Raw genomic sequence first — 13,945 nt, forward strand, 5'->3', positions numbered from 1 at the left:
AATATGTATCCAAAAGGCGGTTTACAAACTCCAGAGCAATACAAAATGCAAAACAAAAACTAGTTCCCGCAAGTCTACTGGCAGGAGTGCGCACAAGGAAACACAAGCATGACAGATACCAGCAGAGCGAAAAAGCAAAGGGAAATTCAAGTAAGCAAGACACATAAGGTGATTGCAAAGACTCTCTCAGAGAGGGCAAGAACCAGGATTACGGAATTATGAAAAACCCTTGAAAGTTTCCAAGCTTGCAAGACAGCAAAATGTACAATTTGGAAGCAGTTTTTAAGCCATGTGTTGTAGTCACCAAGCACCAGGTCAGCTATTTCTGACTGGGTGTGTTATACACACAAGTAACGTTCTCGCAGTATGCAAACACCCAAGTAGCAAAGATGATTAAAATTTCATGGCAAACTGTGAAGAGCATGCACAAATTGCTGCTTCTTTCTGAGAAGAACTGCTAAATATATCAGCAAACCCAAGGGTTGTGGCAGCAACCTGCAGATTTTAGGCCAATGTTTTTTATCAGAGCCTTTATTAAGTGAAGAAAATGTGGGGGTTTGTTTGGTTTTTTTTCCTGATCGCTGAAACTTCTAAATTCAACATGAGCTTTTCAGAAATAGGAATAAAGCAAACAGTAACAAAAATAATTATTAATCATCAATACTAACATTATTAATGGCAATGTTACCATGAATACTAATATTAATTACTACCATATTACTGTATCACAGCCATTAGACCATACATAGGAGAAACAGAAAAAAACAAACCAGGTTTCTTAAGAGGTTACCCAAAAGTTTGAGCGTGAAAACATATACACCTGTGGGTAATTTGTTAACTTGAAAGCCTTGGACATGGGCAATATCCCAACAAGGTTTAACTGGGATTTTCAATGCCTTGATAAAAGCCCAGTCTCTTGCTGAATAACAGGACGTGTCAGGACAGAGGATACTTTAAAATAAATTAGAGTGATACATGAGACACTGTGTTAAATGTAGGGGCAAGAGTCAACTATATTTATCGACTTTAAAAACAGAACTGAGATACAGCATGAAAATGCTCCAGAGAGATTTTATTGCTATGAAGTACCTTGCACCCATAATTAAGACTACATAACAGAGAAACACAATCTCTCTGCCTCCCTCAGGCAAGCCCAGGTTGAAACAATGACCATCTATTCTCCTCACAAGATGCCACTTTGAATGTCCCACTGCTAAACACAGTTTGGAAGCAGACCTTCCAATAAAGTTTAACAATGCAGTCATAAAATTGCCTTTAATGATTTGCAAAAGCTTTTTAGAATGTGAGTTACACCAAGGCCCACAATGTGCAGTGCCTAGCTTGCATTCCTCAGCACTCTTCACTATCACACATTCCATTACCCACCCCCCCCAAAAAAATTTAAAAAAAATCCCAAATTTACTCTTAACTGATCCACTACTCATTTATATAGCACTTCATAACAGCAAATGGCAAGACTGCTGTTCTTCATGCAAACACCACCTTACTCGCCTTGACTGCTCACTAAAATCAAAACCACTTGCAAAGTATAGCAGTACTCAGCCCAAACACAGACAGAAGAACACATCCACAATAAAGACAACGAAAATATCTGGCACATACCCAAGCTTATATTTCTTTCACTCATTTTCAAATACCATTGCCTCCTGCTCCTGTGAAAGAAAAGGCTGTCCCTTGAGTCCTCGCTGGTCAGCTGTAGGCATTTCACTGAGAATAAACAACTCAAGAGTCAACTGGAAATCAGAAACCCTCACAGTTCTTTCCCTTTTCCTCATAAAACATTCAGAGCTCTTCATTTAACCACGTGCTGTAAAGCAAACGCCCCCCACCAATACACCTGTATCTCTGAGGGACATCACTCTAAGACTCTGAAAGCTAAGTATTAAAGAGCAGACTGCCTGCCTTTGCCTGGGGCCTCTGAAGAAAGGGGTTGTCCAGCAGAACTCCCTTCCACTCCCCATGAAGCTCCACAGAGCAGCATGAGATACTTCACAGCTGGCTAAAAATGCTGCTGCTTTAATTGTGTATCTTGTATGTGAGTCCATCACAAGAAATCCTTAATAGCAAAGCTCTGTGCCAATTCCAAGGATTTGTAAATGCACTTAAATTATGCTTAAAACGAGCTTTGTTAAGTTACTTGAGACTCTCAGGTTCAAGAACACAAAGCTTAAATGTTTTAAAGTAGAAGAAAATGAAAAAAAAGTAGTGATCCATGTGTTACATTTTGAAATCTTTTTAAAGTATCATATTTTCAAACTTTTCTTTATAAACAAAAAGACTACAAGCTCACTTAGTCTTTAAATGAAAGCTAGGACTCTGGTGCGCTCACTCCACTCCAGAGACTCACAATACCCAAAGGAAACGCCAAGTGCAGTTAGATTTGGCAGTTTGCAGGTATGATGTCACTGCCCTTGGAGCATGCATAATCCCTGCCCAGAGGATAAGTTTAACTGCTGACCAGTCTCCTTTGATCAGCTGCATGATTCTGGTTGCTGCTTGCATGCTGTCAGTTCCGTATTTCTCTTAACATCTGAATTTTCCTGTCCTCTCAGAATAACTCTTACAGCTTCATTTATAAATGACTCAGAATAACAGCCCCCCCTCCAGCTTTGTTCACCAGTGACACAATAAATCTGCACATGTGCATCCACAGCTCTCGGTGCAAAAACGCTCTATGCACAAAGCACAGATGTGCTGATGCCAGTCCAGCCAGGTATCTCAAACTCCAGACATACCAAGGAGAGAGAGTGAGGCACTACCAGCAACTGCTGCAGCCAGGGAACAGGCAATATCCAGCCCTGACAACTTTTAAGGAGACTAAACTATTTTCCTCTAACCTAAAGCAGGTCAGAAACACAGCAGCAGCAGCAGCACTTGAGAAAGAGCTCACTACATCACATGGAATGAATACTTCTATATGATAATCCAGAGAATTTCACACAATTCACTAGAGACTTGGCCAAGATGGACACTCAGAAAGACACTCATGTTTGCTATGAGTGTCAAAGGAATAAGAAGCCAAAAAAACCCTCTAGAAACTTGTTGCCCACCTCATGGGAACAAACATTAATTCTGCTCAGATCCACACCACAAACTTTGCTTGTAATTCTAGAGCAGCAGCAGACCTGCCTACATGGAGGGACTGTGGATTCCTCCCAGTGAAGGATTTCATGGACATGACAAAGCAATATTTGTCAAAGTCGGTCTCAGAGGAGGAGATCAGATTGGGTCATCCCTTGAAACCCCTTCCAGACTTGCATTTTTTGACTTCCCTCACACAGCAAGCAGCAACGCAAATGGTCAAGTCAGGCTGCAGCTGGGCTAATGGCTAATTTTTGTTCTCTGCAATTACATCACTCTTAGGTGACTCAACTTTCCTCCCAACTTGGCTCTTTCAAGCTGACAGCCCTTTGGAGGAGATTTTTCAACTTGAAGCTGATCAACTTCAAAGTGCCCAAGTTACAAACAATTAAAATATTTTTTAAAGACAGTATGAACATTCTACTTGGACTTATTGCAAGGGGAGTGGGGGAACCAAAAAAACCAAAAACAAAGGGTCATCTTATGCAACAGACCGCAAGTGAGAATAGAGAATACAGCTGGCAGCTTCCAGTGGGTCCCTGCAGGCCATTTCTCTCCACTGTCAAGCCATTGTACATCAGGCAGCCTCTGCTCAGAGGGAGCCTACATCTGGAACAAAGTAGCGTGTTACAGATCAGAATGTGAGCGCGCTGCCAGCGCGATGTGGGGAAGCTTGCCTTCTGCCTGCTCCGGGTGCATACCATCAAATGCTCTATTTCATAAGCACATCATTAATAAAACAAAAAGGAACGTTTTTGCTCCAAATTGTTGAGGAAAATAAATACATAAATAAATAAAAGACGCTGGAGCTCTTCTCCCCCCACCCTTCTCCTTCACTAGCTAATTGCAGGGGAGTTTAAAGGCATTTGACTGATTTTGACTGTGCTCTGTTCAAGAAGATGCAAATCTATATATATGGAAGAAAAAAATTGCTTTGAAATCTTTTATTAAAGACAAGCTTGGCAGGAGCAAAGTGTAAACAAATGGAAAACAGGAACGCGGTAAGTAGTTAAAAAGCCAGCCTGTAAAATGGAAAATGTAAAATAGTTGTCTATGAAAAAGCACTTTCTGTCACAGCAGCAATTCAGACGAAGCTGATGTAAACATGTAACAATTTTAAAATAAAAACAGAGATAAGCCCTGATCAGAATAGCAATAACCATACAAGGTCTGTACTCACACAGTGACTGACTGCAATGGACCCGAATGCAGCCCGCAGGATGTCTTCCTCCCTCCACATTTCACCATGGATTTTTACTGTCTGTCTGCAGGGACCCGTTCCCACTTACAAACTTCACAGGGTTTCTCATTAGGAGCAGCAGAAGCAAACAGTGAGATCTTACTCACAAGTCACAAACCTGCTTTGGAAACGTGACACTTAAGAGAAAGTTCTAAGTTATAAAAAATTACTTCAATAGGCTTCATAGCCACTGGCACCCAATGTGCTGATCACACACAGCTGAAAACCAGCACAAAATCACCCGAACAGAAACACACAACATTCCAACCAGTATCCTTCTCTCTATTAACAGGGAGGACACTGGGACGCCCATACCAGCACATACCACTGCCCAGCATCCTTCACCGATGTGAGATAAATTAAAAGCACTACTCCCAGATGCCTACTCCACCTTAGGCCACACCATGCCTCCTCCCACTATCCCTACTCCCCAGCAGGCAGGTGGGAGAGACAGATTTGTAGCTGGGGAATTAATTTGTGCACTCACATACCAGGTGAGCAGCTTGAGCGCATCAGCCTTAAGATACAGTCAGAAGCCATCACTCTTCACATCACAGATATTAATGTCAATTACTCAGCTCTAGAAAATCATGCCAAAATCTGATTTTTCCAGATTCTTAACAGAGCAATTATTTCATTAGTGGATAATGAGTATATTTTTGTCTGAACTTAGCCAGGTTATTTTTAAGGCTGATCTGATAGCAGGACTCCATCTTTCATCTACTACCCTGGCTTTTGTTTTCATTGTTGCACAAGCAAGCTAAACAACTCCAAGATAAATAAAAAGGGGGATGGGGAGAGAGGGAATCTAAACTACTTTATCTGTAAATTATTCCAAGGCAGGGTTTTTGTCAATCCCTACTGCTTACAAAAGTTTCTCAGCACTGAACCACTGAAGCCTTTGGATTCTACCTCGGAATGATGCAAGCCATACAGTGGGTGTCTCCTGCACCACTTAAAATAGGGGGAAAACCCCCAAAGCCAAGCAGCCCATAATACAAATTATACATCACTAACAATATGAACTTTCCATGTCCTCTAACTAAGTAGGAGCCAGGAGCACAAACACAACTGTGATTGCTTTCAAGTATCCACTCCTGATCTCACAAGTTCCCTTGTTTGGACAAACAGCCGCCAGCTACTTGGCATGCTTTCACTGAAATGTGAGTGCTTTCCCCATGAAAAGGGAAGTGTCCGAGTGAATGAAGCCTGGGGAACAGTCAAAAACAACAACCTACCCTTCCCCAAACACAAACACATAATTAAAATACACAAAACAGCCATCACAACAGAGTGGATGAAAATTCCGTAACTTAAAGCAGACTGACCCCCAGGGATCCATCTCCCCAGACAGACAGCTTGTTGACATCATTTCCTTGGCAAGGGCTTTAAACATTTTACCAGCCAATCCAAGCACCTGAACCATAACCCCCTACAAAAATCTGCTGGTGTCATTTGTCATCCTGAGCCATCACCATCTGGATTGCACCTCTCTGAGCTGCTTCACTCCTGCCTTCAAATGAATCTTTATTGCGAGACCAGCTGAATGGTTCCTCAGCTGTCTCTGAACCTGGAGGGTTTCACTCTGGCTATTGCCCCTGGGAAGCTTAAGCACTCCCTTGAGTACCTTATCCATTCTCATTCTCTTGCTGGGCTGTTGGGAACGGCTGGTTGGTTACTTTGAAGTTTCTCAGAAACACCTTTGAAGCCTGCATAGATTAAAGCCCAGCCTAGAGTAGGTCACCATGCTCCAATGCCAGCTAGAGGTGTCACTTGTGGGCACTGGTATTACATCTGTCAGCAACAGAAGTCTTTTGGGTTTGCTCAGTGCTTTCAGCACTCTGCCTCAAAAATAAAGTGTATGTAGCTTTACAATTCCAACTAATGCCTGAAACACTACAGCACCTAAGCAAACAGCAAAATCTATTTTTAGGTACGTCCATTTGGTTTCAAACATTCACACTTAATGATTAAAACATAAAATGGTGTGAACTTACTTTTCAGCTAAAGCTAGTCATTTGCATTCCCGTTGTGGGTTTGCTGTATCTTTCACGTGACACACAAAATAAAAAAATCTGACCCAGTTTCTGTGTAGGTGGGAAATGCTTTTATACTGGTGCTCTCACCTATGGTTTGTGATAGCTGGGTAGGGCTGAGACCTCCCTCAAGACAACCTCGTACATAGCTTTCCTGCCTTTGGGGATAGCTCATTTCCAAGAGTGACAACCATGCTTCAAGGTGACACATTAAAACTAACACTTTACAACTTATCCATTACCAGGCTATCTCTACATCCAACCCTCCATTGCATCCTTGGAAAATTCAGTATGAAAAGAGGATAAAAGGACAGGTTACTACTCAAAATTAAAATCTACAGCTACCGCAGCACAGCTATCACTTACATCACAGCAAAGGCAGGCAGAACCTTAAGTCAGTTGAAAAAAATTGGCAGCAAGTGACTTAACCCCAGAAAGTTGTGATGATAGTTGTTTTATGACAAGGTGGAACATAACTGGCAGCAAAAAATATTAACTGTAATTTCACTGCTAGTTACATCAAAGCACTTCCTAAAACCCCAAGCAAAAGCAAGGCCAGGTTTTGTCAGTGCTGTACAGCTACAATTAAAAGACAGCCCCTGTCCCTAAGAGAGTTTATAACCCAAAACAGGCAACAAAGAGGAAAGACATCCTTATCACAGTGCACATTAAAACTTCAAGACAGTAGATAGCCCCAGGATTCATATTAATGAAAGTTGGAAGAAAACACAACAGATAAAAAGATGTTAAGAACAGAATCAGATTCTGAGAAAGGCCTTTACATGACTAAAAGCATCTATATTAACACCTAAAAACAGTGTTATTTATGTCTAAAACATGCATCATCTAACAGTCCAATAAAAGCCCCGATGAAACAGTAATTATTGCTTAGGTTGCCAAAAAACAGTGATGTAAAGAAACTCAGATTCAGTAGCTTCACGAGAGTACCTTGCTGTAAGCAAGGTTTTCGTTTTGGTATAGCAAAAAGGATGAGAATTTCTTTTTCCCCATCAAGTTTAACAAAATGGTAAAATGCTTAAAGCCATTATATTAATTCAAGCCTCATATTTTGATTCCTTTAATGTACTATTAGCCTTCCTCTTCTGCTTGGAAAGATAAGGAACGTTTTCCATTAACCAAAACGCAAGGTAAGGCTGGCATTTACCAACACTAATTGAGAAGTACAGCTACAGAGAGGCTGTCAGCCCTTCCTAACTGCAAAGTAAAATGCAATTCAAAAGCATTTATCCCATCACGAGACAAGCCATCTCAATAAGGAAGCAATAATGGGCTCGAGGAATGAAGAGAGTTGCTGATGAGAAGAGAGCAAGTGCCATGCATTTGGAGGAATGCAAAAGAAGTGCTGACTGGCAAAGACCTGGGTGGACTTCTACACACACACACACACACACACACACACATCTGTGTACACACTCATGAGTCTGGAGAGGGTTGTGGTCTATGCAAAGTGGGCTCAGTTGGGCTATATAAGCAAAGCTGGCTATATGAGCACTGCTCTGGTGGCTGTGACACCCTGCAGAGTGATGCGGTTAAAAACAGGGGGCCAAGACCTTGAAGCACTGCTCTAACAGAGACATCCTCAAAAACCTCTGGGAGGCAGGGCATTCATATTCCCTTGCCTTCCCCCCCTCCCTTTTTTGTTAATAGATGGTACACAGACTTCAGCTTGTGGTGCCGCCAGATGCTGACTTGTTTCCATCTTGGAAAGGCATCCCACCACAGCCCCACACCACAGTGCTACCACCAGCCAGGACACCTGGTGCATACCCTGAACTTCCCACCTATCATGCATTTCTGCCAAAGGAGAAATACCCAAATGCAGAGCCTCAGCCCCTCTCATCTGCCTCCCTTCACTATTAAAGTACTTTTACTTTGCCCAATCTCCTTTACACAGTTTCCACCAGTCACTGATGAATTTGGATCTAGATTTCAAGCCCTTCATAATTTGGATGCTTATAAAGAAGCAAGAAGATTCAAGGGCATTCTGTGGGTGTCTTCTTTTTCGCTTTTAACAGTTGGCGTTTTAAGGGCTTTCAGAGCATCCTGCTGTGGCTGGAGGAAGCAAAGGGGGCCTGTCGGCTCTGGTACTTCTCATCTTCAGCCAATCTTCTGGTTTCACAATGAAAGCCTCTCATCATGCCGGTCAGACCTGGATCAGTTCACATCTCCTTTGACAACCAGAGTCCCACCCCTTACACTCCTAACTCTGGTCCTTCCAAACCCCTCAGTCCTACTTCTGATCCCTGCCCATGCCAGCTGTATCTGGCCACCTTTGGGCACTTCTTAGGGGCTGAACAGCTACAGAAACAATCCACAGATCTTCCAAAAACACCATGACAAACTGAGAACAGAACGGAGGTATTCTATCCTACCAGTAAACACAGTGATACCACAGGACCCATCTATTGTGAGGATACCTCACTGTTACCTTTTATTTATCATTTTTAAGCTGACTCCAGCAGTCCCTTCCCATATTCCTCTTCCATCTATCCCTGTACAATTATCAGCCAGCAAAACTACACCCTGTCTCAGGCCACAGAATAAAAGTAAACTTTCCTTTCTATGTTTAAGCTCCCCAGTCTTCCCAGGATGTGACAGATCATTACTCCAGCTCAGAGACTGCCTGATCTTAAATCACTGCCCCCGACCATCAGTGCTGCCAAGCCTGAGTCCTTTCCAAGGTCAGGTCTGGTTTCCAGACCTTAGAGAGCTTCCTGCCAGGCAGATACAGCTTTGCTGCTTTGAATCTCCACATTTTTAAAGGGCATTTAGGTTCATTCTAAAAATATTTCAGCATAACTTAACCACCTGTAAACATTAAATGTTGCCTGCTAATTGACAGGTACAATATTTACTGAAGGTTACACACCAGCAAACAGCCTGGCAGATTTGTTTATACACAGTGATACCAATGCCAAATGCACAGGAGAGACAGAGAAAGATCTGAGAGATGACAGCAAGCCTGAAGAAGGGGACTGGCACATGCACACAAACCAGTAACACAGGAATCTTCTGGCAGGCTCACTTGACAAACAGTACTCATCTCGCTTGTCGTTTCACAACCAAGCATTGCTGAGCAGCACATAGGGAGAAAACGAGAGAACAACCCCACGATTGTGGGAGAGGTACCCTGAAAGCAAATGGCACTGAAATGACATGTGGATGCCTCAAAATCACTCGTAGCAAAACATCCCCGAGGTACTAGCCATAAGCTAGCCACTGGGATCAGCACAGTAGTGGCTGAAGGCATGCAGATTTAACCCAATCTCTCTTTGTTCCTCTTTTGGTTACAATTTTAAACTAACTTTTACAGGGAGAAAAAAGGTATTTTCCTGGACTCCGTATTTCAGTTTCAGTAATGCTCTGATCTGCCTCCTGGGGTGGGACAGGGAAAAGGAGCAGTGGCAAGGACTAGACACATCCTCCCACATCCACGCTGGTCTCTGAGTGGCTTCTTGAACCTTTTGCTTCCACCTGCAGCTGCCTTCCAGTCCCCCACAGGCTGGCTCTACTCCCCTTGAAATGAATATAGTGCTCCCCAAAGACGCAGGGCTGACAGCCCTGGATATTGAATTAGTCAACCTGTGGAGGAGATGGTGAGCGTGGGGCAGGCAGTGGGGATGGAGCTGTTTTCCCCATGGAGAGAGTGCCCTGCCAATGCACCCTGTCCCTGCACGGGAGGAGATAACTCATCCTGCGGCTATGAAAGGTTTGGCTCATGCCTTGAAGCCTGGAAGGAGGCTGCAACTTCTGACATGACATCCTGGATGCCGTTTTCAAAAGGCTCCTGACAGGACTGGATCTCATATGCCTGAGTGTCAGGTCACGCTTTGAAAATAGAGCTGGAAGTGAGATTTGAGGCTCCCAAGTGCCTTTATTCCCTGCCTCTTTTTTTTCTTTTAACAAGATGGAAATAATTTTGAAAATTTTATTCACTGTGCCTATTCAATACTTATTAAGAAATTGATTTAAGCCACTATTACTCTGATGGCAGCAACCCCAAAGATCCTAAAGCCATAGGATTCTGTAAGGCCCCCTGGTCTTTAAAAAGCAAAGGATGATCAAAGTGTGCTATTCAGGCTCCAACTATTCACATTTCTCTTCACTTAGATGTCAGGAAAATGTAATTAGTACTGACACAGATGGAGGTCACATTTTTAAGCAAAATATTAAAGGGGGGGGGGATTAAAAAAGAGAGAAGCAATTTTACTAAATGACTGTGCCTCCCAACAGGCTCCATAACCAGTACGCCACAGCTGAACAGATTATAGCTTTTAAATTTTTCCAGTCCTTCAACTATGTTTTTATGTTTTACAAAGCCATCTTGTATTTGTTTTGCATTAAAAATGTATTTATTGCTCACATTGATACATACATGTTCTGAATTTAACAATTTACTCTTCAGACCAAAATAACGCAAACCATCAAGGTAGCATTAGCATTAGATGGCTCTGGATGAAGAGTTTCTTTTTACATATATGTATTTTTGGCTTTCCACTTGAAAAAAAAAAGCCTGATCATCTTCATTTATAATATGTGTTTAATTAGACATCTTCAGAACAGATTCAGGAAGTTTTAATATGGGCCAGATTTTTCAAAATCCCGAATGATTCATTTATTTATTTTTAAGCTTTTATGTTTTCTTTCAGAAAGGCTACAACATTAAGGATTGCAAGAACAGTACATGAACACCCTACCTTTTCTGTTTCACCATATAATCTGAAGTGTCTCACTGATGTGAAGAGCAAACTTTTGCAATTACATTTCCTTAAAACCAGAGGTTTTTTAAACTGCTTTTAGTTCCTACCAACGTCCTTTAAATTAAATTACTCTAAGTTCACAACTACCGTCACCACGACCCTTCAGCAGTGCTGAGGACCATTAATTCAGAGGACATGTTTAAACCCAGGCTTTTCTCAACAGAATTTAGTGATGAGATGTCCATGCATACTGCTTTGTTACCAGCTTTGAAGTCTTAAAACTAAAACCAGCTGCTGCAGCCAGCCCCAAGCCCAACAAAGTAGGATTCATCTGTTTATACTATCAGTGCCTCTGGAAAGACTGGCAGATGGGACTTCTGGTGATAGATGCATACTGAAACTTGATCAAGACTCAGTTTAATTTTCTTCATCCAGTAACACTGCAATTCTAGGCAGGCAACAAACCCCAAGATCTCCAATAGGACAAAGAGTGAAGCAGTGAAGGCCCCAATCCCACTGTCGTCCCAAACATTAACAAATCATCTATCTCATCAACTCTGAGAAAAAACTGCAATTACTTCCATATGGTTCCTAAACACTGGCCAAACAAATTTCGTAACACAAATACATACAGCATGGTCTGGTGCAGCAAAAAGGGAAGCTTCAATTCCAATGGTAACATGAGCTATAAGGTGACATCAAGTCCAAGGCAGAGCTAAATACGAAGCCCCAGTGGACAAAATTACCATCTTCCACTGACATCTCCTGCCCCAGTGTCATAGGCTGACCAGCTGTCTCAAGAAAAGAAATCCTGAGGCCAATCCTGGCAGGTCAGAGCCAAAAGGACCTTACCCTCCATCACAGATGGAGTATGACAGAGGTTTCTGACAATTATTATTTAACTCTCCAATCCTGCTGCTGCCCCTCTGTTTCGAACCACATCCCAAAGCCTGGTGCCCTGACATCTTGTCTTGTCCCCTGGAGGATCAGCCCAAGGACACAACACTGAAACTAGGGAAAGTGCTTGAGAAATCCACTTAAATTCACTTGCATGCCTGATGTTCTTCCCTCTCTAGAAAATCCAATGCCAACATACCTGGGCAGACTGGTCCCCAATGTCTGGCATGCCACCATCAGACAGCTGGCACCGGTACAATCCCCCGGTGCCTTGGTGCTGCTCTTCCCCATTGCTTTCTGCTTCAGAGGTCTCTGGCTGAGGAACCTCCACCTCCATCGGGGTGCAGTGCCCATTCCTGTGTTCTGAGCCCAGCTTTTCCTTGCTGTCCTTGCTGCCCGGTGTTCTGGTGATGACCCCAAACTTCCTGGTCCTTTTCCCATTCTGAGCAGCTCTGTCGCTGGGCTCAGGGCTGGGCTTGGCTTTGGGTTCACAGCTGTTGCTGTTGTTGCCATTGGAGGGAGGAAGAGGGGCTTTGCGCTTGATGCGGCGCAACATGATCAGGTAGACGAAGCCGCCATTCCAGCACTGCTCGGCCAGGTAACTGCAAGGAAAGGGATGTGTCAAGATCACTAATTACTCGCTCCACAGTGCCCACATCCTGTCCTGGCACCTCAGCATTCTGTACCCCATGATGTTTGTGCACCACTTCTCGCAGCTGATTACCTGATGTGTGGATATATTATGATACCTTGAGGAATTGGCAAATGCTCACTTTCTTCAGTATTGGAGGAAAATTCCATGAATCATATCAGGAGTAATAGCCCTACCAGCCATCCAGGGTGATCCCACCACAGCGTAACATGACAGCTGGTAAATGCCACCAAAGGTGTTCCCACCACCCCGACTTGCATACCTCCACCACAGCAACGTGAAAAGGTGAAGCAAGCAAAACAAAGAGGGTTTCCAGTGAAGTAATAAAATAAACAGTTTTTAAAAAATTGAAAATCAGGCAGGCTTCATTTGTACAGCAGCCCATAGAGCATTTGCATCTGAAATAAGCCTTCTTAGTGAAACTAATCTGCTTCAGCATACATACATGGTTTGAGGGCCTCGGGGAAAATAAAAAAATCAGCCACTGGGGTAAGCAGGCACAGCACCAATGGCCCCAGTACAGCAAAATATGGCATCAAGACATCCCAGCTGCTGTAAACGGACATGGAAATCAGGCCAGTTTCCTTCAAGCAAGCATATTCCAATCAAAGGAAGGGCCAAGTCATCTCAGCTATGCAAGGAGCAGCCTCCAGCTTCTCCTACCAGGGGAAAGCATCATCTTCCCTCATGAAGTCTCTGGATGTGTCTTGAAGGAATTAACATTTCTGCTTCAAGCAAACCTTCTGTGACCTTACAGAAACTGCACACAGTGATGCAAAAGGGGAATCTAACATCATGCCTCTTTTGGGAAAGGATATACCTCAACCCAATTCTTGAAATATTTGGGTTCTGAGCCAAGGGTGTAACCAACTGAGAGTACAAACAAGCTGGAATTTGTACTTAGCAGGTTTCTATGTGCCCTTTCACACCAATTTAGGCCCCAAAAATACAATGCCTTTCTCACTAGTGAAGGCAGCAGGAATTTCCCAGAGCATCAAATAAGCATCTGCTGCAGCTGCAGTGAACTCTTCACTAATACAGAGCAGTTGCTGAATCTACAGATTTTAGACGAGATGAGAAACTAGGTGTGGAGTTGCACCACAGAGGATTCTAAGAGAAAGTAACACAGCATTTGTGCTTGAGAGAGGAGGAACAACCCAAGAGTCTGCCACCAGTATTTTCCCCTCTTTCCTGCTTATAGGCTGATTTTCCCCTTCCTTTTCTTAAAAGTTGTTTGGCCTCAAATAAAACCCTTCAAACTTAATCCTGCACAGAGGTGACTAAATGGCAAAACAGG

At 43.0% G+C, this 13,945-nt stretch overlaps 1 protein-coding gene across 3 annotated transcripts in view; it reads right to left on the reverse strand.

The window, feature by feature from the left end:
* Positions 1-13,945, reverse strand: part of PDZD2 (PDZ domain containing 2) — a 138,348-nt gene that overhangs the window by 57,372 nt on the left and 67,031 nt on the right. For all 3 annotated transcript variants that reach the window (XM_071579877.1, XM_071579876.1, XM_071579875.1), the window contains exon 2: positions 12,196-12,598. In XM_071579877.1, coding sequence (XP_071435978.1) covers positions 12,196-12,598 — 403 coding nt within the window. The remainder of the gene's footprint in view (positions 1-12,195; positions 12,599-13,945) is intronic.

This window comes from Pithys albifrons, chromosome Z (assembly GCF_047495875.1).
Source record: "Pithys albifrons albifrons isolate INPA30051 chromosome Z, PitAlb_v1, whole genome shotgun sequence".
In the NCBI taxonomy this organism is placed as follows: domain Eukaryota; kingdom Metazoa; phylum Chordata; class Aves; order Passeriformes; family Thamnophilidae; genus Pithys; species Pithys albifrons.